General features: G+C 32.1%; 1 protein-coding gene across 2 annotated transcripts in view; it reads left to right on the top strand.

Annotated features, from left to right (window-relative positions):
• KHDRBS2 (KH RNA binding domain containing, signal transduction associated 2) overlaps positions 1-27367 on the top strand; it is an 847635-nt gene that overhangs the window by 168479 nt on the left and 651789 nt on the right. For both annotated transcript variants that reach the window (XR_004233669.1, XM_031964686.1), the window contains exon 2: positions 4969-5096. Coding sequence is in view for 1 of the 2 variants with exons in the window: in XM_031964686.1 (XP_031820546.1) it covers positions 4969-5096 (128 nt within the window). In the remaining variant the exon portion in view is untranslated. The remainder of the gene's footprint in view (positions 1-4968; positions 5097-27367) is intronic.

Consider the following 27367-nt stretch of genomic DNA (forward strand, 5'->3'; position numbering starts at 1 on the left):
AGTTGTAGGATGCTTGCTGTCAGTGATCACAATACCTTAATTGAAATATACACCTATCCATCTATAAATATATACATAAATATTCATATAGGTTTGTATATATATATATGTGTATGTGTATATGTGGTGTGTATGGATATATATGGAAATATGTTTATAACTTAACCTAAAATTATATGCAAAAATGCATATTTTTCAGATAACACCATAGTTATGAAATTGTAGCTCATATTTGAATATCTTTAAAATGTAGAAGCCTAGTAACATGATGGATTTGGTGTCCTCTTTCCACAAACTTTCTACTCCCCCAAATAGATAACTAAACTTTTCAGGAATAGACATGTTTGATATGTATAGGAAAAGAAAGGTCCATAATGTGAAATAGAAAAAACCTGGCAGAAAAGAAGATCCAAAATTTTTACAAACCAATTTTATGCTCAATATCTATTTGATCCCATTATAGCCATTTCACTCAATTCTTTCCTTAGCAATCCATCAATATGGGGAAAATATATTACAAGTATACCTAAAGCTGGCTGTTAATATGAATTTAATCAGAATTTAATTCTTTTGTGGGCTTCAGTTTCCTCTGCCTCAAAATAAAAAGATTTGAAAACATTGATGCTATAGAATATTATGCTTATCTTTTTTTAATTGGTCAGCCTTATTCAAAATCTTATCTAAATTCATAGGAATCATCAATATTACTTCATGTAACTATTGAATTCTCCAATAAAGACTACAATCTATATTAGAAAAAGCCCAGAGAAAAAGAGTCTAGCTTCTATTCTTCAGAAGCTGTTATAATATCTCAAACATTTGGGTTAGTGAAATTATTGTTTCCAAAATATATTTAATCTTCTAACACATCACTGGAGTTTTGATTCAGGGATAACAATGCTATATCAATCAACTACTATGAGATATGTGTAACAGTCATTTAAATTTTATGACAGGATACAAAGTAAGAATGTTTAGCTCCTTCTAGAGAAGAACCACCACCTAGAGCCATCAATGAACCATCATTTAAAGGGAATTTGTCATTAATTAGAATTGTCAATTTGGAGCTGGGATTTCTAAGTTCAAAACAAGGCCATCAAGGATAGGGATGGCGGTTAAGAAGGGGAAAAAAATTGGAACACAAGGTTTTGCAAGGATGAATGTTGTAAATTATCCATGTATATGCTTTGAAAGTAGAGATTTAATAAAAATGAAAATTGACATATAATTAGATCTAAAAATATATAATAAATTAGAAAAAATAAAACAAGGCTCATATATTTAATGACTGTGTGACCCTAGGAAAATCACTTTAAAGTTTCTCTATAACAATTTCCTCATTTGTAAAATGAGGACAATAATAATAAATATCTCCTGGGCTTTGGGAGACAATAAAATAAGGTAATATTCAGAAAGTACCATGAAGTACTCATTGCCATTATACTTACTTACAATGTTTGATTGACAAGAGAAAAATCTCACCCTTCCAAGAGAAAGGAGAAGAAAAAAAGACAAGAGTAAAAAAATAAATTGCTTATTTAAAATTAAGATTTGTCTAAATATACAATTGGTGTAGCAAAGGATAATATCACCATGTTTTGCAACCTCCGAGTCATCTTCAACTTCAAATCATAATACATTTTCCTTTAGTTGCCAAATCTTCTTGAGTCTTTCTCTTTGTTATCATCTTCTGAGGATGTGTTTTGATCTTCCTTGTCATCATAATAACTTTCAATGGTAAGAAAATATTTTTTCTATTGTCTGCTCATTTTCCTACCCTATTACCTGGCTTTTAACTCTTTCTTAGAGTAGGGTTCTGTTTCCAGGTGGAGAGAGGACTGTTCCAAGCTTCAGAGGTTTTGTGCAGCTGTTTTCAGAGATCCTTCAAAGATGTGACCACAAGCCCTTTTTTCTGTCCTGGAACTATTGGGAGAGTGTCCATCCCACTGCAGCTGTAAGATCTAGTTTGCTAAAGCAACAGCGCCCTGCTCTGCTGATGCAAGGCCCAGGCTGGGGCTGTTGCCTGTACAGAGACTGCACACTATCTTCCAGCTTTCAGATGGAAAATGTTTTACTCTGTCTTTTTTGGGTATTGTGTTGCTCTGAAAAAAATTAGAGGCATTATTTAAGGGAATTTGAAACAGTTTGGGGGTGAAATCCTGCCTTTACTCCACCATCTTGACTCTGCCTTATTGCTTGTATCTTAACAATATATCTTGCATTTATCTTGTCTTCAACCAACCAACTTAAGTCAAGAAAGCATCACTTCTCACGTGTAAATTTCCTAATGACCTTCATCCAAGTTATCCACTACCTTTTTTTTTCCTTCTCCACAGCCACCCTTGACATAGTTACCAAAGTGATATGCCTAAAAAAGATTTCAATAGGCTGAACCCCTACTCCAGAGCCTCATTCCCTCCCTAGTAACTCCATAATGAAAAACTCTGTCAGTTAGTTAAAACTCTTAATAACCTGTTCCATTTTTAAAATTAGTATATATTATGGCCAGACCTCAACATATGTGCACACAGACACACAACACACACACACACACACACACACACCCATACACACACACACATACACACACACATTCTGTGACCTATTTTGCTGATCCCCTACAGAGAATTCTATTCCTCATCTCATTACCATGCCATAAACTATCACCTGTGTTTTGTACTATTTGCTTTCTCACTGTTATCACTCAGTTATCTCATTATGCCTTATCTCAAATTGTTGTTCAGTTATTCATTTATGCCCTACTCTTTCTGACTCCATGGATCTTATTGGCCAAGGGATTTTCTTAGCAAAATACTAGAATGGTTTGTCATGTTGTTTTCCAGTGGATTAAACTAAAAAGAGGTTATGTTACTTCAGGATCACATAGCTAAGAAGTGTTTAAGGCTGAATTTGAAATCAGGCCTTCTTGACTCTAGGTCCAGTGCTCTATCACCTGAGGCACTAAACTGCCTCATATCAGGTACTACCTTCTATAAAATATCTTTTTTTTTTTCCATATGCTACAATTGTTCCTCTTTCCCTAATATTATTTTGTATTTATTTTTTATACTTTAAATTTCTGTTTTATTTTTGTTTAATTATCCCCAATATCTGGCACACTGTTTACCACATAATAAGAATGTGATAAATATTTATTGAATTCAATTTAATTGAACAAAATTAACTTGATGACCTGTAAGATCACTTCCATGTCTAAATTTATGCTTCAGTTGATCATTATTACTTTCTCCCAACATTTACAATATTCAAGGTAATATTCATCTATAGAAGGCAATATTGCAAGTGTTTCAAATGAATACTCAAACCAATGTATTGTCGTATTTATAAACATTGTATAATCTAAATCTATTCCCTTTATGGCAGTTCTTGGTTAATGAGAAAATAGCTATTAATGAGGAAGACTTAGTGCTTTAAAATTTGCAGATCACTTTATAGCTCTTCTATTTAAGACCCACAACCACTCTATGAGATACTGTAGGTAACATTATCCACATATTCAAGACGACAAAATGGACATACAGGAAGATTAAATCACTTTTACAGAATTACTCAGACAATACCAAAAACAAATTTTGAGCCCAGTTTTCTTAAATACTGGTTTAGCATTCTAAATATCACCCACCCAACACTGTAAATACTGTAACTTTTCTAAGCAATGCCTTGGTCATGGGTTTATAGCATCTTGTTTTCTTATAGTCACATTATGTAAAAATTGGAAACATATATGAAATGAATACTTATTTCCATACAAAAAAGTAAAATATATAATGTCATGGCAATTTTTTTAATACAAGCAAATAAGGTACATGAGTAAAACAAATTTCCTAAAAGACTCAGAAAGGATTTTTAGATGAACTTGAAATTGTGAAATTGGCTTTATCAAGTTACATAGTTAAATGGCATGCAGTACATTTGATCAATGCTGTTTAATTTTTAAACTGTGTGTGTGTATATATACACACATATGTATGTGCATATATGTATATATGTATGTGTATATATATATATATATATATAATTTTAAGACATACAGAATATAAAGTTAATTGCTTGTTGTTGATTTTGCCAGCATATTTCAATATGTTTCCTAATTAATACTAATACTAATAATATCTAAAATTTTAATTATTTTCTTTGTTATTTCTAACTATGCATTGGCACCTCCATAGAATAGAGATGTCATTATTACCCACGTTTAAAAGTTCATAAAATATCTTGTAATATCGCTCCACAATATTGGTTTTGTTTTATCTAAATAAATTCTATATATCATTCAGCAATTCTTTAAACTATTGAACGAACTTTATTTCAGTGTGAATCATTCAATTCATGTCTCTTTGGATTTTTGTCATTCTAGACTATAATCCTTGGTCAAATTGGTCAGAGAGAACAAAAATATTAATATTTATTTTCCCTTTAATGATAAGCACAACATATAAAATCATCCAATGAAATTATTCAGTGAATGAATGAAACAATTTCCTTTTATTTTCTCAATAGAATTTTTGAAAGAAAATGCAATTTCCTTTAAAATTCCTTGATTTTTCTCTCTCATGCTTAGAATAGTAGAATATGCTGGGAAATTTTCAGTACTCTTAAGAATTTATTCTTTCTTTTATAATGTTTGGATGTTTATTGGACTTTTTGTTTGACGGAAACTACTCTGCCAGGTATCCTTTTATTATTGCTTAGTCCTTGGAGACTGAAATCTCTTTAGAAATAGTGTGATTCTCTACTGAAATCATTCAGTACTATTTTTAGAAACAGATAATCCAATAGTATTTCTGTATGTATGTCACATTTTCTCCTAGCCCTCATCTCAGTTGATTATATTAGGCAGTTTAATAAATGTTTATCAACATTAAATTAGAAAGATAAACATAACCAATGTATCTATTTCAATAATACTATTTTTTAATTTTTTTTTCCTTTTTGTTCCATTTTCAGAAATTGAAAAGTTTCAGGGTTCTGATGGGAAAAAAGAAGATGAAGAAAAGAAATACCTTGATGTCATCAGCAACAAAAATATAAAACTGTCAGAACGTGTACTGATTCCTGTCAAACAGTATCCAAAGGTAATCTAACTAAATTTTACTCTGATTGCTTAAAATATATATATATATATATATATATATATATATATATTTAATGATAAGATGACTTCACTTACACTATATATTAGAAAAGAAATATTTATCATAATTTATCTATGTATGAAAATCTATTTTAATACAAACAGAACAGAAAAGTGGAAATGTTATTTTTGTGGGAAATAGAAAGTAGCTACATTTTCATTTCAGCATTAAGGAACTCATCCTATATGAGATGAGAAAACATAGACACTTGAGGACCAATGCTTAAAATTAATAACATTTCTTTTTATCAATTTGTATAAACTTTCATTTAATTTCTTATGTCTTAGACTACCTTAAAATGCATAAGCATGTGAAATTAAGGTGCATAATTCATAGTAGACAAAGAATAAACAATGATAATGCCTAATGGAAATATCAACATAATATTCACAGGGTCATGTAAAATAGTAGGACATTTTTGGTTGGCAGGTTTAATTTTCCATCAACAATTCTGACAACATTTTCTGGATGATGACAGACTTCTCCATTTAATTTTTTGTAATTTTTTTTGTTATAAAATATGTTGTCATGTATCATTTGCTTCACCATGAGCCTTGATTTTGCCTTTCCCATTTCACTGTGTGCTTTTAGCAGGAGTAGGAAAAAAGTTCAGAGAATGAAAAGTTTATAATAAATGGTAATTCAATGATTTGAATCAATATTTTTTCCTAATAAACCTACAGAACCAAGAACTTAAAATCACATGCCATATATATTATATTACTATACTATGTTTACTTATTATATATTATTGTTTTGTAATTATATGTTATATAGTATATGATGATGTTTATTATATAAATGTATTTTACATATACTACAATATTTCTATGTGTACATGTCTATCGGCATGTATGTATTTTACATAAATTCTTACATATCATAGGTACTATATAAATGGTAGTTAGTGATACTTATGTATATGTATATATTATCATTAATTTATATGTTTTATAGTATTAATATATATCTAAAACATCAAATCTCAAATTATATCCATAAGATATTTCTTCAGTTTCAGATAAATTTTGTGATTACCATAACCCTAACAGGAGAGTGCTTCCTGCACAAAAATACCTTTTATTATATATAACATATACATATATACATGCATGCATATATGAATACATATAAACACACATAGAGATTGAGAGAGAAAAGGAGAAAGAGAGAGAGACAAAGAGACAAAGAGGGAAAGTTGAATGTCCCTATAAATTGTGATTTTCCCCCCCTTGGCACCATAAACTTATAATATTTTGATAGATTATCTAAGTATAATATGTTGGAAAATTCACTGGTAAGCTAGTAACATTAATTAACAAGACTGTACCCCTTGTCTAGAGAACTTAGCCTATTGACCAATATGCAGCATTACAATCAGAGCTCTAGAGTCAGATATATTCAACTATATTGCAATGGTCTGATTTCTCAGAATACCTTCTTGTAATACCCTGAAAGACTTAGTGTAGCTGCAAAATAAAAATTAAATCTATTATCTCTGATAAAATTATCTTGACAAGATAAAACAGGTTTCTAAAGTCTTGCTCATTCTTCAAGTTGTAGTATATGTGGTTTTATATTGATTGTAGATAAAAGTTTATAGTTGATTCCTCAAATTGTGAGTTGAAATAAGACTTAATAATATCGTTTTGAAGCCAAAGTGAAAAAAAAAAAGCTTTTTTGCATTTACTTTACAAATGGAAAGAAAGGTGACCAAAGTATATAGCAGAATTTTGATAAATTTATCAAGCTCACTAAATTCCTTACCAATAAAAAATTTGTTTTTTCTAGCACCATATTATTGAATGTTATTTGTAGAATTTACCTTAGGGATAAATTTGTCAAAATCATTCATTTTCTAGAAGAGAATTTTTGCAAAAATTTAAATAAAATACTAAACAATTGGTTACAACATATGACAAAGATAACATACTATCACTAAACTAAATTTATAGTAAAAATTCAGAACTGGTTCAATATCATTACACCTGTAAACACAAGTGTGCACATTAATATTAAACAATATAAATTATTTGATTATTTTAAAGGAGGCAGAAAAATATTTTTCCTTATTAAAATTTATTTATTTTAATACACATTTCATTATGAATTATGTTGGGAGAGAAAAATTAGAGCAGAAAAGAAAAACCATGGGAGAGAAAAAATACAGAAAAATGAAGTGAATTTAGGATATGTTGATTTATATTCAATCTCCATGGTTCTTTTTCTGAATGCAGATGGCATTTTCTGTTCAAAGCCTATTCAGATTGCTTTGGTTCAATGAACCATTGAGAAGAACTGAATTTTTCTTCATAGTTGATCATTGCAGATTCTTGCTGTTATTGTGTACAATGTGTTGCTGGTTCTGATTTTTTCATTTAACATCAGTTCATGTAAATCTTTTCAAGCAATTCTAAAATCATCTTGTTCATCATTCTTTATAGAACAATAATATTCAATGGTCTTTATGTACCACAACTTGTTCAGCTATTCATTAAATTGATTGGCATATAACTTATTTTCCAATTGTTTGTTATCACAAAAAAGAGCTGTTACAAACATTTTTGCACATGTGGATCCTTTTCCTTCTTTTATGATTTTCTTAGAATACAGAACCAATAGTGGGATTTGATATCAAACTGGTAGACAGTTTGATAGCCCTTTGGGCATAACTTTAGATTGCTTTACAAAATGGTTGGATCATTTCATAACTCCACCAACAATGCATTAGTGTCCCAGTTTTCTCACATCCCCTCCAATATTTATAATTGTCTTTTCCTCTCATTTTAGTCAATCTGAGAGATGAGAAGTGGTACTTTAGAGTTCTTTTGATTTGTATTTCTCAAATCAATAGTGAATTAAAACATTTTCCATATGACCATAGTTGACTTTAGTTTTGTTCATATACTTTGGCCATTTGTCAGTTGGGAAATGACTTGTATTCTTGTAAATTTCACACAGTTCTTTATATATTTTAGCAATGAGACATTTATCAGAAACACTAGCTGTAAAAATACCCCCCAGTTTCTTTCTGATAGTTTTGTTTGTGCATAAAATGTTTTAATTTAATATAATCAAAGTTGTCTATTTTGTTTTTCATAATGTTCTCTTTGATTTTTGATCATTAATTCTCCCTTCTCCAAAGATCTGATAGGTAAATTATTTCTTGCTGTTCTACTTTGTCTATGGTATCATCCTTTATCCCCAAATCATATACCCATTTTGACCTTACTGTGGTATGGGGTATATGGTATATGAGATATAGGTCTATGCAAGTTTCTGAATTAGTTTTCAGTTTTCCCAACAAATTTTGTCAAATAATGAAGTAATACAGAAGCTGAATTATGGGGTTTTATCAAATCCTAGATTACCATAGACCTTGATTATTTTGTTATGTATATCTAATCTATTCCACTGATCTGCTACTCTATTTCTTAACCAGTATTAAATGGCTTTGATGACTGATGATTTATAATAAAATTTTAGGTCTGGTACCAATGGCCATTAATTTTCTTGGTATTTTTGATGTTTTCTTCTTCCAGATGAATTTTGTTATTATTTTTCTAGTTTTATAAAATAATTTTTGGTAGTTTGTTTGGTATGGTACTCAACAAGTAGACCAATTTCAGCAGAATTTTTATTTTTCTTATATTAGTTCAACCTACCCATGAACAATTGATATGTTTTCCAATTGTTTAGATCTAAATTTATTTCTCTCAGAACTGTTTTGTAGATGTATTCATATAATTTTGGGGTTTCTTTTGTCATGTAAACCCCCAAATATTTTGTCTACAGTCATTTTAAATGGAATTTCTCTATCTTTTGCTGATGGACTTTGACAATAATATATAGAAATGCTGATGATTTGTGCGGAATTATTTTATATCCTGCAACCTTGAAAAGTTGTGCATTGTTTCCAGTAGGTTTTTACATGGTTTTCTAGGATCCTCTAAGTATATCATCATGTCACCTGTGAAGAGTGATAATGTTATTTTCTAATAGCCTAGTCTAATACATTTAATTTCTTTTTCTTTTCTTAATCGTAAAGCCAAAATTTCTGGTACGATGTTGAATAATAGTGGTGATAAGGGGTATTCTTGTTTCACCCCTGGTCATATTGACAATGTATCCAATTTCTCTCCATTACAAATAATGCTTGCTGTTGGTTTTAAATAGAAAATTGTTTATTCTTTCAAGAAAAGCTCCATGAGGAGCCAAGATGGCAGAGAGTAAATACATCTTTTTCTGAGTCCCAAAGATCAACAACAGATCAAGCCTCTGAACTGATTTTGGAGTAACAGAACCCACAAACATTGGGAGTGTTAACAATTTTCCAGCAGAAGATACATTAGAATAACTTCAGAAAATTCTATTTCAATCAGGTAAGGAGGTAGCTGAGCATGGACACAACACAGGGACCCATGATGATGTGGTGTCAAGATACCAGGGAATCTACTGGGAGGCTCTTAATCTACTCTGTCTTAGTTATAAGCCAGCAGATCAGCAGATTAACTGGAAGACAGCCAATGCAAATACAAAAGGCAAATTGTGAGCCTTTGAATCCCAGAAAATTAATGGACATAGCTATGTCTACTCTAACATAGTAGACTGGTCAGCACTGACAGCACTGGTCCCAGGGCAACCTAACATAGATGTCACCCCTTTGTCCTAAGAGTAGACCTCAGCCTTTAAAAAATGAGCAAAAAAAAGTGAAAAAGAACTCTGACCATAGATAGTTTTTATGGAGAAGAGAATAATGGATCTCAAATCCTGAAAATCCTAAATGCAAATCATCCCCAGAATAAACCCTAAAGTTGATATGAGTTGGTCCCCATTTCACAAGTCTCTCTTGGAAGAATTAAAAAAGGATCTTAAAAGAGAGAGGAAAAATGGGGAAAGAAATGAGAACTTTGCAAGAGAGTTTGGAAAGGGAAAAACAAATTATCTGAGGAAAACTCCTTAAAAATAGATTTGGATGAAATGGAAAATAGAAGATAAATCCTTACAAAATAGATATGAAAAAGAAATTAATTTGTTAAAAAAAACAGAATTTGTGAATTGAGAATTAAATAAATGGAAATGAATCACTCAATGAGACTTTAAGAATAAATCAAACAAAATAAAAAATAGAAGACAATATAAAATACCTCATTGGAAAAAACAACTGACCTGGAAATAGATCTATGAAAGACAATCTAAGAATTATTGAAATTTCTGAAATCCATGATGAAAAAAAAAAAAAGCCTAGACATCATCTTTCAGAAAATCATGAAGGAAAACTGTTCTGATGCTCTAAAACCAGAAGGTAAAATACACATTGAAAGAATTCACAGATCACCTCCTGAAAGAGACAGCAAAATATAAACCCCAAGAAACATCATGGCTAAATTTCACAATTAGCAAATCAGGGGAAAATTTTGTAAGAAGCCAGAAGGAAACAATACAAATATCGAGGAGACACAATGAGGATTGCCCAGGACATAGCAGCTTCCACTTTAAAGGATCAAAAGGCACGGAATATGATATTCTGAAAGGCCAAAGACCTTGGATTGCAGACATGAATCAATGATCCAGCAAAAATTGAGAATTATCTTTCAGGGAAAATGGTGGTCATTGAATGAAATAGGTGAATTTTATTCATTTCTGATGAAAAAAGAATAGGAAATATAATATTCAAATACAGAACTCAACAGTAGTACAAAAAGGTATAAAGGAAAGAAAAAAACAACTTTCTTTTAAAAGTTAAAAAGCTTATATTCTTATATGAAAGATGATACGTTTAATTTTTGAAATCTGTATCTCTGTTATGGGTATACTTAGAGGGTGTAGGTATAATTAAATTTTATTGTGATGATATAAAAAAAGAAACTGGAGAAGGAATGGTGATTCTACTGAAAGAAGAAAATGGAGTTAAAATGGGATAAATTACATCTCATGAAGAGACAAAAAAGACCTATTGAAATTGAGGGAAAGAAGGGAAAGGGTTGAACATTGTGCAAATCTTACTCTCATCAGATTTGGCACAAAGAGAGAATATCAGACACATTTATCTTTACAGAGAAGTTAGTCTCACCCTATAGGGAAGTAGGGGGAGAGAAGGAATAGGAAGGGGAAGGAATTGTAAAAGGAGAAGTCTGGCTGAGGGAGAAAGTGGTCAAATAAAACTGGGGAAAACAAAATGGCAGGAAATAAAATTAGTAATTTTAACTGTGAATGTAAGTGGAATGAACCATCCAAAAAAACAGAAACATCTAGCAGTCTGGATTAAAAGCCAAAATCCTACATTTTTTTCACAAGAAATACATTTAAAGCAGAGTGATATATTCAGAGTAAAAGTAAAAGACTGGAGCAGAATCCATTATATTTCACCTGAAGTAAAAAAAAAAAAAAAAAATCAGAGGTAGCAAGCCTGATCTCAATCAAGCAAAAGCAAAACAGACCTAATTAAAAGAGGTAATGAAGGAAATTACACCCTTTTAAAAGGTACCATAGATAATGAAGTAATATCAATATGAACTATATATTCACCAAGTGGAATAGCATCCAAATTCCTACAGGAGAAGTTAAGAGAGCTGCAAGGAGAATTAGACAGCAAAACTATACTAGTGGGAAATCTGAACCTTGCTCATTCATAACTAGATAAATTGGACCACAAAAAAAAATAAGAAAGAAGTTAAAAAGTTAAACAGAATTCTAGAAAAGTTAGCTATGATAGGTCTTTGGAGAAAATTGAATGGTGAGAAAAAGGAATGTGCTTTTTTTTCTTGAAATTACATGGAACCTATACAAAAATTGACCATGGATTGGGACATAAAATCCTCAAAATCAAATCCTGAAAAGTAGAAATAGTAAATACACTTTTTCAGATCATGATGCAATAAAAATTTCATGAAACAAAAGACCAGGGGAAAGCAGACCAAAATTTAATAGGAAATTAAATAATCTATTCCTAAAGAGTGAGTGGGTGAAACAATAAATCATAATTGATAATTTCATATAAGAGAATGACAATAATGAGACAACATACCAAAATTTATGGGATGCAGCCAAAGCAATTATTAGGGGGAAGTTTATATCTCTAGAGGCTTATTTCAATAAAATGGAGAAAAAGAAGATCAATGAATTAGGCTTGCAACTAAAAAGCTAGAAAAAGAACAAATTAAAAACACTCAGTTAAAAGAGGAGATTAATAAAATGAAAATAAGAAAACTAGTGGGTTAATAAATAAAACTGAATTGGGTTTTCTGAAAAAATGAACAAAATAGATAACCTTCATTTAATTAGATTAGAAAAAGGAAAAAAAAAAGAAAATCAAATGGATAGTATCAAAAATGAAAAGGGAGAATGCCACCAATCAAAAGGAAATTAGATCAATAATTAGGAACTATTTTGCCCAACTATACCAGTCAATATGATAATATAAGTGAAAGGGAGGAATACCTACAAAAATATAGATTGTCCAGATTAACAGAAGAGAAAATAAATTACTAAATATTCCTATTTTTGAAAAAGAAATAGATCAAGCTATTAATCACTTCCCTAAGAAAAAATCACCAGGGCTAGATGGATTTACATGTGAATTCTACCAAATATTCAAAAATATTTAATTCAAATACAATGCAAAGAATTTGAAATAATAGGGAAAAGACAAGTCCTACCAAGTTTTTTATATGACATAGACATGGTGCTGATACCAAAGCAAGGTAGGGTCAAAACAGAGAAAGAAAATTATGGACCAATTTCCCTCCTGAATATTGATGGAAAAATCTTAAATAAAATTTTAGGAAAGAGATTACAGCAAGTCATACCCAGGATTATGCACCATGACCAAGTCTAATTTATTCTAGCAATACAGGACTGGTTCAATATTAGGAAAACTATTAACATAATTGACTATATCCACAACCAAACTAATGATTATCTCAATAGATGCAGAAAATTCATTTGATAAAATTCAACATCCAATCCTACTAAAAACACTAGAGATATAGGAATGGATTAGTAATGGAATAGTCTTTAAAATTAACTTTAAAAAACCATCAGCATGCATCATATGTAATGGGAACAAATTAGAACCATCCCCAATAAGATACAGGATGAAACAAGGCTACCCATTATCAACATTGTATTAGAAATATTAGCATTGCCAATAAGAAAAGAAAAAGAGATCAAATGAATTAGAGTAGGTAATGAGGAAACCAATTTATAACTCTTCGCTGATGTTATGAAGTTATACTTAGAGAATTCTAGGGCGGAGCCAAGATGGCGGAGAAGTCACACTCGACTTTCTAAGCTCTTCTCTTACCCTCTTTATCAATATTATATCGAGCCTCAAAAATAGTCTTGACTGCTACAATTCATAAAGATAAGAAGTAGAACAACTCACCGTCAAGAAAATCTGCAGTCCCACCAAAAAGGTTGGTTCCGGGGCCATGGGGGAGATCGGCAGACGGGAGAGAAATTAGGTTCCTGAGGAGAGTCTCAAACCGAGGGTGAAGGCACAGATCTCAGCACAAGTGCGCAGCCCCAACCCGCAGTACGGGGCTCTTCTTGGGCAGTCTGTGATCCTGCACGGCAGGAGGACGCAGCCCGGGTTAGCCTCCAATCTGCACAGTGGGAGCCTGGCTTGGAGGCTCATAGAGCTTTCCAGGGCCGATTTGCATCAGGCAGAGACTCTAGGCAGAGTTTGTGGAGGTCTGCTTTCTGCAGTCAGCTGCTAATACTCACAGTCCCACAAGAGGCTCCGGCCTGGGGCGGTGACACTTTCACCACTTAGTCTCTAGCCAAGGGCAATCGATAATCCACTCAGCCCTACTAAGCAGTTTAATAGCTCGGCCAGTGCTGAATCCACTTCCTGTTGGGGGAAGGGAAAACTCTCACCCAGAGCACTCCCATACCTCCGAGCCAGAAATCGGTTTACATCTTTCCCTGCTCTGCAGAGGAAGCTGGTAACCCCCTTGCCTAGGAGACCTACCCTAAAGGCTTTAAAACATGAATAAAAAGATGAAAAGAACAATCTACAGCTTCTATGCAGAAAAAGAGCAGGTCAGCAAACCTGAAGAGACCTCAAACAGCAAAAATGCATCAGACTGTCCTCCTTTACATAATGCTCTCATAGAAGAGACCATTAAAAGTCTCAAAAAGAGAGTTAGAAGATAAATGGGGAAAGGAAAGAGAAGCTTTACTAAGAGAGCAACAACTTCCTGAAATACGAATTGAAAAAGTAAAAAATCTCAGGAAAGTAAGAATTGTGAATTGAAAAATAAAGAATTCACTAGAAAGTAGGATTTGTGAATTGAAAAGACAAAGAACTGCAAGAAAGTAGGATCCGTGAATTGGAAAAGACAAAGAACACGCAAGAAAGTAGGATCTGTGAATTGAAAAAGAAAATAATTCACTAAAAAAAAATTAGTGAAATGGAAAAAATTCCACAGACCAAAACAATACATTCAAAACCTAATTGACATATACAGAAAGAAGTAAAAAAGCTATTGAAGAAAATAATTTTTAAAAATTAGAACTGAACAAATTGAAACTAATGATTCATTGAGACAGCAAGAATCAGTCAAGCAAAACAAAAAAATGACAAACTGGAAAAAAACACGAATTATCTACTCACAAAAACGACAGACTTGGAAAATAGATCTAGGAGAGATAATCTGAGGATTATTGAACTTTCTGAAAACTATGATGAAAAAAAGAGCCTAGATACTATTTTAAAAGAAATCATCAAAGAGAACTGCCCAGATGTAATAGAATCAGAAGGTAAAATAGGCATTGAAAGAATTCATCGAACACCTTCTGAAAGAAACCCTAAAATAAAAACCCAAGGAATATTGTGGCAAAATTTCAGAACTATCAGATTAAGGAAAAATTTTACAAGCAGCCAAAACCATTTAAATACCGAGGTGCCACAATAAGGATCACCCAAGATCTGGCTGCCTCTACATTAAAGGAAAGAAGGGCCTGAATATGATATTCCAAAAGGCACAAGAACTTGAGATGCAGCCAAGAATAAACTACCCAGCTTGAGTGAGCATTTTCTTCCAGGGAAGAAGATGGATATTTAATGAAACAAATGAATTCCATTTGTTTCTGAAGAAAAACCAGAACTAAACAAAAATTTGATCTCCAAGAATAGAACTCAAAAGATGCAGAAAAGGTAAAAATAACTCTTGAGAATTGTATTTCTGTTGTGGATATACAAAAAGAATACATGTATAATTTGATTGTAATGATATAACATAAAAAGGGAAGTAGATATGGAAAAGGGATGATGGCAGAATAAGGTGGAAGAGGGATAAAAGAGGGAAACCACATCCCACAAAGAGGCTAAGGAAACTTATCATATCTGAGGGAATTTAGAGAGGGGAGGAACATTGTGTAATCTTACTCTCATCAGAGTTGGCTCAAAGAAAAATAATTGACATTTGTTTTAGAGAAAATTCTCTCTCGCCTCATTAAAAACGGGGAGAGAGAAAAGGAAAAGAAAAAGAGAATAAGGGAAGGAAGGGGAAAGACTCAAAGGGGGGAGGGAGGGATTATAAAGAGGATAAGCTATCGTGATACAAGAGGGGTACATAAGTTTAAAAGGGGAAAGAGGGTTGGGGGAGGAAGAAAAGAGCACAATCTGAGGTTATTAGGATGGCAGGAAATAGAGATTTAGTAATTCTAACTGTAAATGTAAATGGGATGAACTCCCCATAAAGAGGGAGGCAGATAGCAGACTGGATCAAAGTCAGAACCCTACAATATGTTGTTTACAAGAAACACATCTAAAGCAGGGGATGCATATAGAGTAAAAGTAAAAGGCTGGAGCAAAATCTATTATGCTTCAGGTGAAGTCAAAAAGAGGGTAGCCATCCTTATCTCAGATCAAGCAAAAGTAAAAATTGATCTAATTAAAAGAGATAGGGAAGGTAACTATATCCTGCTAAAGGTAGCATAAACAACGAAGCAATATCAATATTAAAACATATATGCACCAAGTGGTATGGCACTCAACTTCCTAAAGGAGAAGTTAAGAGAGCTGCAAGAAGAAATAGACAACAAAACTGTAATAGTAGGAGATCTCAACCTTGCACTCTCAGAATTAGACAAATCAAACCAGAAAACAAATAAGAAAGAAATTAAAGAAGTAAATAGAATATTAGAAAATTTAGGTATATTGGATCTTTGGAGAAAATTGAATGGAGATAGAAGGAATATACTTTCTTCTCAGCAGATCATGGAACCTATTCAAAATTGACCTATATTAGGACATAAAGACCTCAAAATTAAATGCAAGAAAGCAGAAATAGTAAATGCTTTCTTTCAGATCATGATGCAATAAAAACTACATTCAACAAAAAGTTAGGGAAATAGACCAAAAAGTAATTGAAACTAAACAATCTCATCTTAAAAATGATTGGGTGAAGCAGCAAATTATAGATACAATTAATAATTTCACCCAAGATAATGACAATGATGAGACATCATACCAAAATTTGTGGGATGCAGCCAAAGCGGTAATAAGAGGGAATTTTATATCCTTAGAGGCTTACTTGAATAAAACAGAGAAAGAAAAGATTAATGAATTGGGCTTGCAACTAAAAAACTAAAAAGACCAAATTAAAACCCCAATCAAATACTAAATTGGAAATTCTAAAATTAAAAGGAGAAATTAAAAATATTGAAAGTAAAAAACTATTGAACTAATTAATAAAACTAAGTGTTGGTTCTATGAAAAGCCAATAAAATAGATGTCTTTGGTAAATCTGATTAGAAAAAGGAGGGAGGAAAATAAAATTAGTAGTCTTAAAAATGAAAAGGGAGAACTTTCCACCAATGAAGAGGAAATTAGAGAAATAATAAGGAATTATTTTGCTCAACTTTATGCCAATAAATTTGATAACCTAAGTGAAATGGATGACTACCTCCAAAAATACAGACTTCCCAGACTAACAGAGGAAGAAGTAAATTGTTTGAATAGTCCCATTTCAGAAAAAGAAATAGAACAGGCAATTAAACAACTCCCTAAGAAAAATCCCAGGACCAGATGGATTTACATGTGAATTTTACCAAACATTTAAAGAACAATTGGCCCCAATGCTATATAAATTATTTGATAAAATAGGGAATGAAGGAGTCCTACCAAATTCCTTCTATGACACAGACATGGTACTGATACCTAAACCAGGTAGGATGAAAACAGAGAAAGAAAATTATAGACCAATCTCCCTAATGAATATTGATGCTAAAATCTTAAATAAGATATTAGCAAAAAGACTACAGAAAATCATCTCCAAGATAATACACTATGATCAAGTAGGATTTATACCAGGAATGCAGGGCTGGTTCAATATTAAGAAAACTATCAGTATAATTGGCCATGTTAATAACCAAATTAACAAAACCATATGATCATCTCAATAGATGCAGAAAAGCATTTGATAAAATCAAACATCCATTCCTATTAAAAACACTTGAGAGTATAGGAATAAATGGACTTTTCCTTAAAATAATAGCAGCATCTATTTAAAACCATCAGTAAGCATCATATGTAATGGAGACAAACTGCAACCATTCCAATAAGATCTGGAGTGAAACAAGGCTGCCTACTATCACCGTTACTATTTAATATTGTATTAGAAACGCTGGCTATAGCAATAAGAGCTGAGAAAGAGATTAAAGGAATAAGAATAGGCAATGAGGAAGCCAAATTATCACCTTTGCGATGACATGATGGTATACTTAGAGAACCCCAGAGATTCTGCTAAAAGTTATTAGAAATAATCCACAACTTTAGCAAAGTTGCTGGTTATAAAATAAACCCACATAAGTCATCAGCATTCTTATATATCACTAACAAAATCCAACAGTCAGAGTTACAAAGAGAAATTCCATTTAAAGTAACTGCTGATAATATAAAATATTTAGGAATCTATCTGCCAAGGGAAATTCAGAAACTTTATGAGCAAAATTACAGACCACTTTTCACACAAATTAAGTCTGATCTAACCAATTGGAAAAATATTAAATGCTCTTGGATAGGGCGAGCAAATATAATAAAGATGACAATATTACCTAAACTAATCTATTTATTTAGCGCTATACCAATCAGACTCCCAAAAAACTATTTTAGTGACCTAGAAAAAATAACAACAAAGTTCATGTGGAAAAACAAAAGGTCAAGAATTTCAAGGGAATTAATGAAAAAAAATCAAATGATGGTGTCTTAGCTGTACCAGATCTAAAATTATATTATAGAGCAGCAGTTACCAAAACTATTTGGTATTGGCTAAGGAATAGATTAGTTGATCAGTGGAATAGATTAGGTTCAAGGGATAAAACAGTCAACAAATATAGCAACCTAGTCTTTGACTAAACCCAAAGATCCCAGCTTTTGGGATAAGAACTTACTGTTTGATAAAAATTGCTGGGAAAATTGGAAACTAATATGGCAGAAACTAGGCATTGATCCATACTTAACGCCGTACACCAAGATAAGGTCAAAATGGGTTCATGACCTAGGCATAAAGAATGAAATTATTAATAAATTAGAGGAACATAGGATAGTTTACCTCTCAGACCTGTGGAAGGGAAGGTCTTATGACCAAAGCAGAACTAGAGATCATTACTGATCACAAAATAGAAAATTTCGATTATACTAAACTGAAAAGTTTTTGTACAAACAAAACTAATGCAGACAAGATTAGAAGGGAAGCAATAAACTGGGAAAATATTTTACAGTCAAAGGTTCTGATAAAGGCCTCATTTCCAAAATATATAGAGAATTAACCTAATTTATAAAAATCGCCATTCTCCAATTGAAAAATGGTCAAAGGATATGAACAGACAATTCTCAGATGAAGAAATTGAAACTATTTCTAGTCATATGAAAAGATGCTCCAAGTCATTATTAATCAGAGAAATGCAAATTAAGACAACTCTAAGATACTACACACACCTGTCAGATTGGCTAAGATGACAGGAAAAATAATGATGATTGTTGGAGGGGATGTGGAAAACTGGGACATTGATTCATTGCTTGGTGGAGTTGTGAACGAATCCAACCATTTTGGAGAGTAGTTTGATCTATGCTCAAAAGTTATCAAACTGTGCATACCCTTTGATCCAGCAGTGTTACTACTGGGATTATATCCCAAAGAGATTATAAAGAAGGGAAAGGGACCTGTATGTGCACGAATGTTTGTGGCAGCCCTTTTGTAGTGGCTAGAAACTGAAACTGAATGGATGTCCATCAGTTGGAGAATGGCTGAATAAATTGTGGATATGAAAATTATGGAATATTACTGTTCTGTAAGAAATGACCAACAGGATGATTTCAGAAAGGCCTGGAGAGACTTACACGAACTGATGCTGAGTGAAATGAGCAGGACCAGGAGATCATTATATACCCTACAACAATACTAGATGATGACCAGTTCTGATGGATCAGGCCATCCTCAGCAACGAGATCAACCAAATCATTTCTAATGGAGCAGTAATGAACTGAACTAGCTATACCCAGAAAAAGAACTCTGGGAGATGACTAAAACCATTACATTGAATTCTAATCCCTATATTTATGCACACCTGCATTTTTGATTTCTTCACAAGCTAATTGTACAATAATTTAGAGTCTGATCTTTTGTACAGCAAAATAATGTTTTGGTCATGTATACTTATTGTGTATCTAAGTTATATTTTAATATATTTTAACATCTACTGGTCATCCTGACATTTAGGGAGGGGTGGGGGGTAAGAGGTGAAAATTGGAACAAGAGGTTTGGCAATTGTTAATGCTGTAAAGTTACCTATGTATATATCCTGTAAATAAAAGGCTATTAAATAAAAAAAATTAAAAAAAAATAAATAAAAGAGAATTCTAAGGATTCAACTAAAAAACTACTCGAAAAAATTCACAGCATTGCAAAGTTGCAGAATACAAATAAATCCACATAAATCATCAGGATATTTATATATTACCAACAAAGTCCAACAGCAAAAAAAAAAAAAATTAAATTATATATAAAATAACTGTAGATATTTGGCAGTCTACCTGTCAAGGCAAATTCAGGAACTGTATGAAAACAATTATAAAGCACTTTCCACACAAATAAAGTCAGATCTGATCAGTTGGGAAAATACAAAATGCTCTTGGGTAGGCTGAGCAAATATAATAAAAGCACCATATATCCCTATTTTCTCTAGTGTTTTTAATAAGCTTTTTCTGCATCCATTAAGATTATCATATGATTTCAGTTATAGCTTGTGTATGTAGCACACACGAGATCTGAGATTGCAAGGAACCATTGCTCATAGAAAAGCAATGAAATTTTGTGCCTTTCAGATTTCAGATTTCAGGCCCTTCGATCATTTAAGGTGGAAGCAGTTAGGTCCTAGGTAATCCTTATTGTGACTTCTTGGTATTTTAATTGTTTCTTTCTGGCTGATTATAATATTTTTCTTTGGTCTGTTAGTTCTGAAATTTAGCCATGATATTCCTTGGAGTTATAGTAATATAGTGTTTGACAAACCCAAAGACTCCGACTTTTGGATATGAATTCATATGTGACAAAAACTACTGGGAAAATTGGAAACGAATATGGAAGAAACTAGGCATTGACCCGCACCTAACACTTACATACCAAGATAAGTTCAAAATGGGTTCATGATCTAAACATAAAGATTGATTTCATAAACAAATTTAAAAAGGATAATTTACCTCTCAGATCTATATGGAGCAGGAAGGAATTTGTGACCAAAGAAGAACGGATCATTATTGATCACAAAATGGATATTTTTATTACATTAAGTTTTTACAAACACAACTAATGTAGACAAAATTAGAAGGGAGGCAATAAACTTGAAAAACATTTTTACATTCCAGGGTTCTAATAAAGATTCATTTCTAAAATATATAGAGAATTAACTCAAATTTATCAGAATTCAAACCATTCTCCAATTGGTAGTCAAATGATATGAACAGGTAATTTTCAGATGAAGAAATTGAAACTAGTTCTATTGTCACATGACTAAAAGCCCTCTAAATCACTATTGATCAGAGAAATGCAAATTAAGGCAACTCTGAGATACCACTACACTCCTCTCAGATTGGCTAAGATGACAAAACAGATAAAGGCAAATGTTGGTGGGGATGTAGGGAAGCTGAGATACTGATACATTGTTGGTGGAACTGTGAATGGATTCAACCATTCTGGTGAGCAATTTGGAACTATGCCCAAAGAATTATCAAACTGTTCATACCCTTGGATCCACCAGTGTTTTTACTGAACTTTTATCCCAAAGAGATCTTAAAGGAGGGAAAGGGATCCAGAGGTACTAAAATGTTTGTGGCAGCCCTTTTTCTAGTAGCAAGAAACTGAAAACTGAATGGATGATCATCAGTTGGAGAATGGCTAAATAAGTTATGATATATTGATATTATGAAATATTATTGTTCTATAAGAAATGACCAGGAGGATGATTTCAGAAAGACCCAGAGAGACTTACATGAACTGATGCTGAGTAAAATGAGCAGAACCAGGAAATCATTGTACACAGCAATAGCAAGATTATATAATGATCAATTCTGATGGATGTGGCTCTCTTCAACAAAGATCACTAAGACCATTTGCAAGGGTCTTGTGATGAAGAGATCCATTTAATTTTGAAAGAGGAAATTGAGTGTGGTTCACAGCATAGCATTTTTACTTGTTTTGTTTTTGTTTGCTTGCATTTTGTTTTCTTTCTCATTTTTTCTGGTTTGATTTGATTTTTCTTGTACAGCAAGATAATTTTATAAATTTATATGCATATATTGGATTTAATATATATTTACCATGTTTAACATATATTGGACCATTTGTCTTCTAAGGAAGGGACTGGAGGAATGGTAGAGGAAATCGGTACATATGGTTTTGCAAGAGTTAATGTTGAATCCCAAAGAGGTCTTAAAGAAGGGAAAGGGACCTGTATGTGCAAGAATGTTTGTGGCAGCCCTCTTTATAGTGGCCAGAAACTGGAAACTGAGTAGATGCCCATCAATGAGAATGGCTGAATAAATTGTGGCATATAAATATTATGGAATATTATTGTTCAGTAAGAACTGACCAACAGGATGATTTCAGAAAGGCCTGGAGAGACTTACACGAACTGATACTGAGTGAAGTGAGCAGGACCAGGAGATCACTATATACTTCAACAACAATACTATATGATGATCAATTCTGATGGACCTGGCCATCTTCAGCAATGAGATGAACCAAGTCAGTTCAAATGGAGCAGTAATGAACTGAACCACTGAACCAGCTACACCCAGCGAAAGAACTCTGGGAGATGACTAACTACCATTACATTGAATTCCCATACTCTATATTTGTGCCTGCATTTTTGATTTCCGTCACAGGCTAATTGTACAATATTTCAGAGTCTAATTCAGAGTCCGGTTTGGACATATATACTTATTTTGTATTTAATTTATACTTTAACATATTTAACACGTATTGGTCATCCTGCCATCTAGGGGAGGGGGTGGGGGGAAGGAGGGGAAAATTGGAACAAAAGGTTTGGCAATTGTCAAAGCTGTAAAATTACTCATGCATATAACTAGTAAATAAAAAGCTATTAATTTTTTTAAAAAAAAAGAGTTAATGTTGAAGAATTATCTATGCATATGTTTTGAAAAATAAAAAGCTTTAATAAAGAACAAAATAAAATGAAACAAAAACAAAAACAAACAACAGAAACAAAAAGAAATGAAACTGCCAGTGAGAAAATAGTGAGTTTGATTTGGAAAGAAACTCATAAATGAACTAATCTTGCCTTCCATTCTAAGCAGAAATGACTTTCACAATTAAAATGTAAAATGACAAATGCCTATTTGAGAATAGTATTGTATTGCATCTATAAATGATAAAGTATCTTTGGGTATAATGGAGAAGTACAAGTAAAAATAAATTTCATGTTATAGGGACATATTTGATCTGTTTCTCTTTCATCATGTGTTTAAGGAACAGGTTTTAAACTTCATAATCTCAACAATCTATACTACCTCTTTGATTTTATGATATACTTTCTTTTGAGGTAGAATATGATAATGAAGATATCACCTGTCATGCAGTAAGGAAAACTGAATTTGAATCTGAATCAAATTTTCAGCTATGTTAACTTGAACAAGTATTTAACCTCAAAAAGTTTCAGTTTACTCATTCCAAAATGAGATAATAATAACATTTACATTTGTGATGTTTTTGAGGACCAAATAAAATATTATTTGTAAAGTCCTTAGAAAACCTTTAAAAAATGGTATCAGTTATTATTAAGTAACAAATGTTCTTTTGTCCTCCAGATGAATATACCTTGAGAAAGAGATTTATAAATTTGCATTTATCTATTTAGGTAGACCTTTTATTAGAAAATTCTGTATTAAATTGATCAAAATCCTCTTTTAATATCTTCAAATTACTTCTCTAAGTTCTGCCTTCTGCCTTCTGACAAAAATTAGGTTATTCTTCCACTTTATATGTAATATTCCAAATATTTTTATTTACAGTACAATGGAAACTTTGTGACATATGGAGACAAAATAATTCAATTCAAATTCCAGCTTTGCTAAATTCTATGTGACTGGGTAAATAACCCCAATTCTTTTGGTCTCAGTTTCCTCTTCTGTAAAATTAAGATGGTGGTAATAGGTGACCTACTTCTAAGATCCTTTCTCAAATTCTGATGAATCTATATATTTTAATGTTTCACATATTAACAAATTAACATTAATTTTTAAAACTTTGAGTTCAAAATTCTCTTTTCTGTTCTTACTCTACATTGAGAAAGAAAGCAAGATGAGAAGTGTAAATAACTGTATGCTCTTTCCCCAGAAATAGCAAACAGAGAATTCTGGGGCTAGCAGGCTTACAGGGAGCCTCAGAAGCCAACACATGAATTTTCTCATTCTTGACACTGGGGAATCAGGGGTCTGAGTACATCAAGACCAAGGGATCTTTTGTTGATTAGAATGAAAGAAAAGAAGAAAATATTGAGGGAAAAATTAACTATGAAAAGTGATATAAGGTCTTAAAGTAAAAATTTATCTTGGGCAAGTAGAAGGTATGAGACAAAAAAAATTAGAAAGATTGAAAAAAGTAGAACAGAATTTGAAACTTCTTACAAGAAAAAAAATAGATCTGAAGAATAGATCAAGAAGAAAAAAAAATTATGAATAATTGGATTAGTGAAGCAATGACCCCCAAAAAACAACTTTCATACAATAATGAAAGAATTTTTTTTTTAAAAAAAGTCCCAACGTGTTTTATATTAGGGGAAAGTAGAAATAAAAAAATACAATTAACAATTCAAAGAAATCATTTGTGGAAAACATATAAGAATAGTATTACTAAATTTGGAAACCTCCAGATCAAAAAGAAAATTCTCTCAAAAACAAAACAAAAAAACAATTCAAATATGCTGAAAGTACAATTAAAATTCTAAAGACTTTATCAGTTGGATGTATCTCTCTTCAACAATGAGATGATTCAAACCAGTTCCAATAGTCTGGTGATGATGAGGTCCATCTACACCCAGAGAGAGGACTGTGGAAATTGAGTGTGACTCACAACATATCATTTTTCACTCTTTTTATTGTTGTTTACTTGCATTTTATCTTTTCTAATTTTTTCCTGTTTGATTTGATTATTCTTGTGCAGCACAATTAATATGTATGAATATAACATATTGCATTTAACATATATTTCTACATTTTTAATATATATACTGGACTATTTGCCATCAAGAGGGGGAATTGAAACAAAAGGTATTGCAAGGATTAATGTTGAAAAAATTGTTCATGCATATATTTTGAAAATAAAAAATTTAATAAAAAAAAGATTTTATCAGTAGCAATAATATGATACCACATGTCCTGAAATAATACATATCAACAATCAAAAAAACTAGACCAGCAGCCAAATATATAATATCCAGCAAAACTAATTATACTATTATAATGAGGAAAATGGACATTCAAGGAACTTGCAGATTTTCAGGACTTTCAGGACTAAACTTTACAGAAAATTGAACATATAACTACCAACATCAAGAATTAATTTCTTTTTTTTTAATTTTTCAGCTTTGTCTCTCTTTTTTTATTTATTTAATACCCTCTTATTTACAGGATATATACATGGGTAACTTTACAGCATTAACAATTGCCAAACCTCTTGTTCCAATTTTTCACGTCTTACCCCCCGCACCCCCTCCCCTAGATGGCAGGATGACCATTAGATGTTAAATATATTAAAATATAAATTAGATACACAATACGTATACATGACCAAAACGTTATTTTGCTGTACAAAAAGAATCAGACTCTGAAATATTGTACAATTACCTTGTGAAGGAAATCAAAAATGCAGGTGTGCATAAATATAGGGATTGAGAATTCAATGAAATGGTTTTTAGTCATCTCCCAGAGTTCTTTTTCTGGGCATAGCTAGTTCAGTTCATTACTGCTCCATTAGAAATGATTTGGTTGATCTCGTTGCTGAGGATGGCCTGGTCCATCAGAACTGGTCATCATATAGTATTGTTCTTGAAGTATATAATGATCTCCTGGCCCTGCTCATTTCACTCAGCATCAGTTCTTGTAAGTCTCTCCAGGCCTTTCTGAAATTATCCTGTTGGTCATTTTTTACAGAACAGTAATATTCCATAATATTCATATACCATAATTTATTCAGCCATTCTCCAACTGATGGACATCCATTCAGTTTCCAGTTTTTAGCCACTATGAAAAGGGCTGCCACAAACATTCTTTTTTTTTTTTTTTTTTTTTTTATTTAATAGCCTTTTATTTACAGGATATATACATAGGTAACTTTACAGCATTAACAATTGCCAAACCTCTTGTTCCAATTTTTCACCTCTTACCCCACCCCTCCCTAAATGTCAGGATGACCAGTAGATGTTAAAATATATTAAAATATAACTTAGATACACAATAAGTATACATGACCAAAAATTATTTTGCTGTACAAAAGAATCAGACTCTGAATTATTGCAATTAGCTTGTGAAGGAAATCAAAAATGCAGGTGTGATAATATAGGGATTGGGAATTCAATGTAATGGTTTTTAGTCATCTCCCAGAGTTCTTTTTCTGGGTATAGCTAATTCAGTTCATTACTGCTCCATTAGAAATGATTTGGTTGATCTCGTTGCTGAGGATGGCCTGATCCATCAGAACTGGTCATCATCTAGTATTGTGTAAAGAAGTATGATTCCTGGTCCTGCTCATTTCACTCAAGCATAGTTCATGTAAGTCTCTCAGGCCTTTCTGAAATCATCCAGTTGGTCATTTCTTACAGAACAGTAATATTCCATAATTTTCATATACACATTTATTCAGCCATTCTCAACTGATGGACATCCATTCGGTTTCCAGTTTCTAGCCACTCAAAAGGGCTGCCACAAACATTCGTGCACATACAGAGTCCTTTTCCTTCTTTATAATCTCTTTGGGATATAATCCCAGTAGTAACACTGCTGGATCAAAGAGGTATGCACAGTTTGATAACTTTTGAGCATAGATCAAACTACTTCACAAAATGGTTGGATTCGTTCCAACTCCACCAACAATGAATCAATGTCCCAGTTTTTCCACATCCCCTCAACAATCTCATTATTTTTTCCTGTCATCTTTAGCCAATCTGACAGGTGTGTATGTATCTTAGAGTTGTCTTTAATTTGCATTTCTCTGATTAATAATGACTTGGAGCATCTTTCATATGACTGAAATAGTTTCAATTTCTTCATCTGAGAATTGTCTGTCATATCCTTTGACCATTTTTCAATGGAGAATGAGCTGATTTTTTATAAATTAGAGTTAATTCTCTATATATTTTGGAAATGAGGCCTTTATCAGAACTTTGACTGTAAAAATATTTTCCCAGTTTATTGCTTCCCTTCTAATCTTGTCTGCATTAGTTTTGTTTTGTACAAAACTTTTCAGTTTGGTATAATCGAAATTTTCTATTTTGTGATCAGTATGATCTCTAGTTCTGCTTTGGTCATAAAGACTCTTCCTTCCACAGGTCTGAGAGGTAAACTATCCTATGTTCCTCTAATTTATTAATAATTTCATTCTTTTATGCCTAGGTCATGAACCATTTGACCTTATCTTGGTGTACGTGTTAATATGGATCAATGCCTAGTTTCTGCCATATTGTTTCAA

The sequence above is a fragment of the Sarcophilus harrisii genome, chromosome 4 (genome assembly GCF_902635505.1).
Source record: "Sarcophilus harrisii chromosome 4, mSarHar1.11, whole genome shotgun sequence".
Taxonomy (NCBI): Eukaryota; Metazoa; Chordata; class Mammalia; order Dasyuromorphia; family Dasyuridae; genus Sarcophilus; species Sarcophilus harrisii.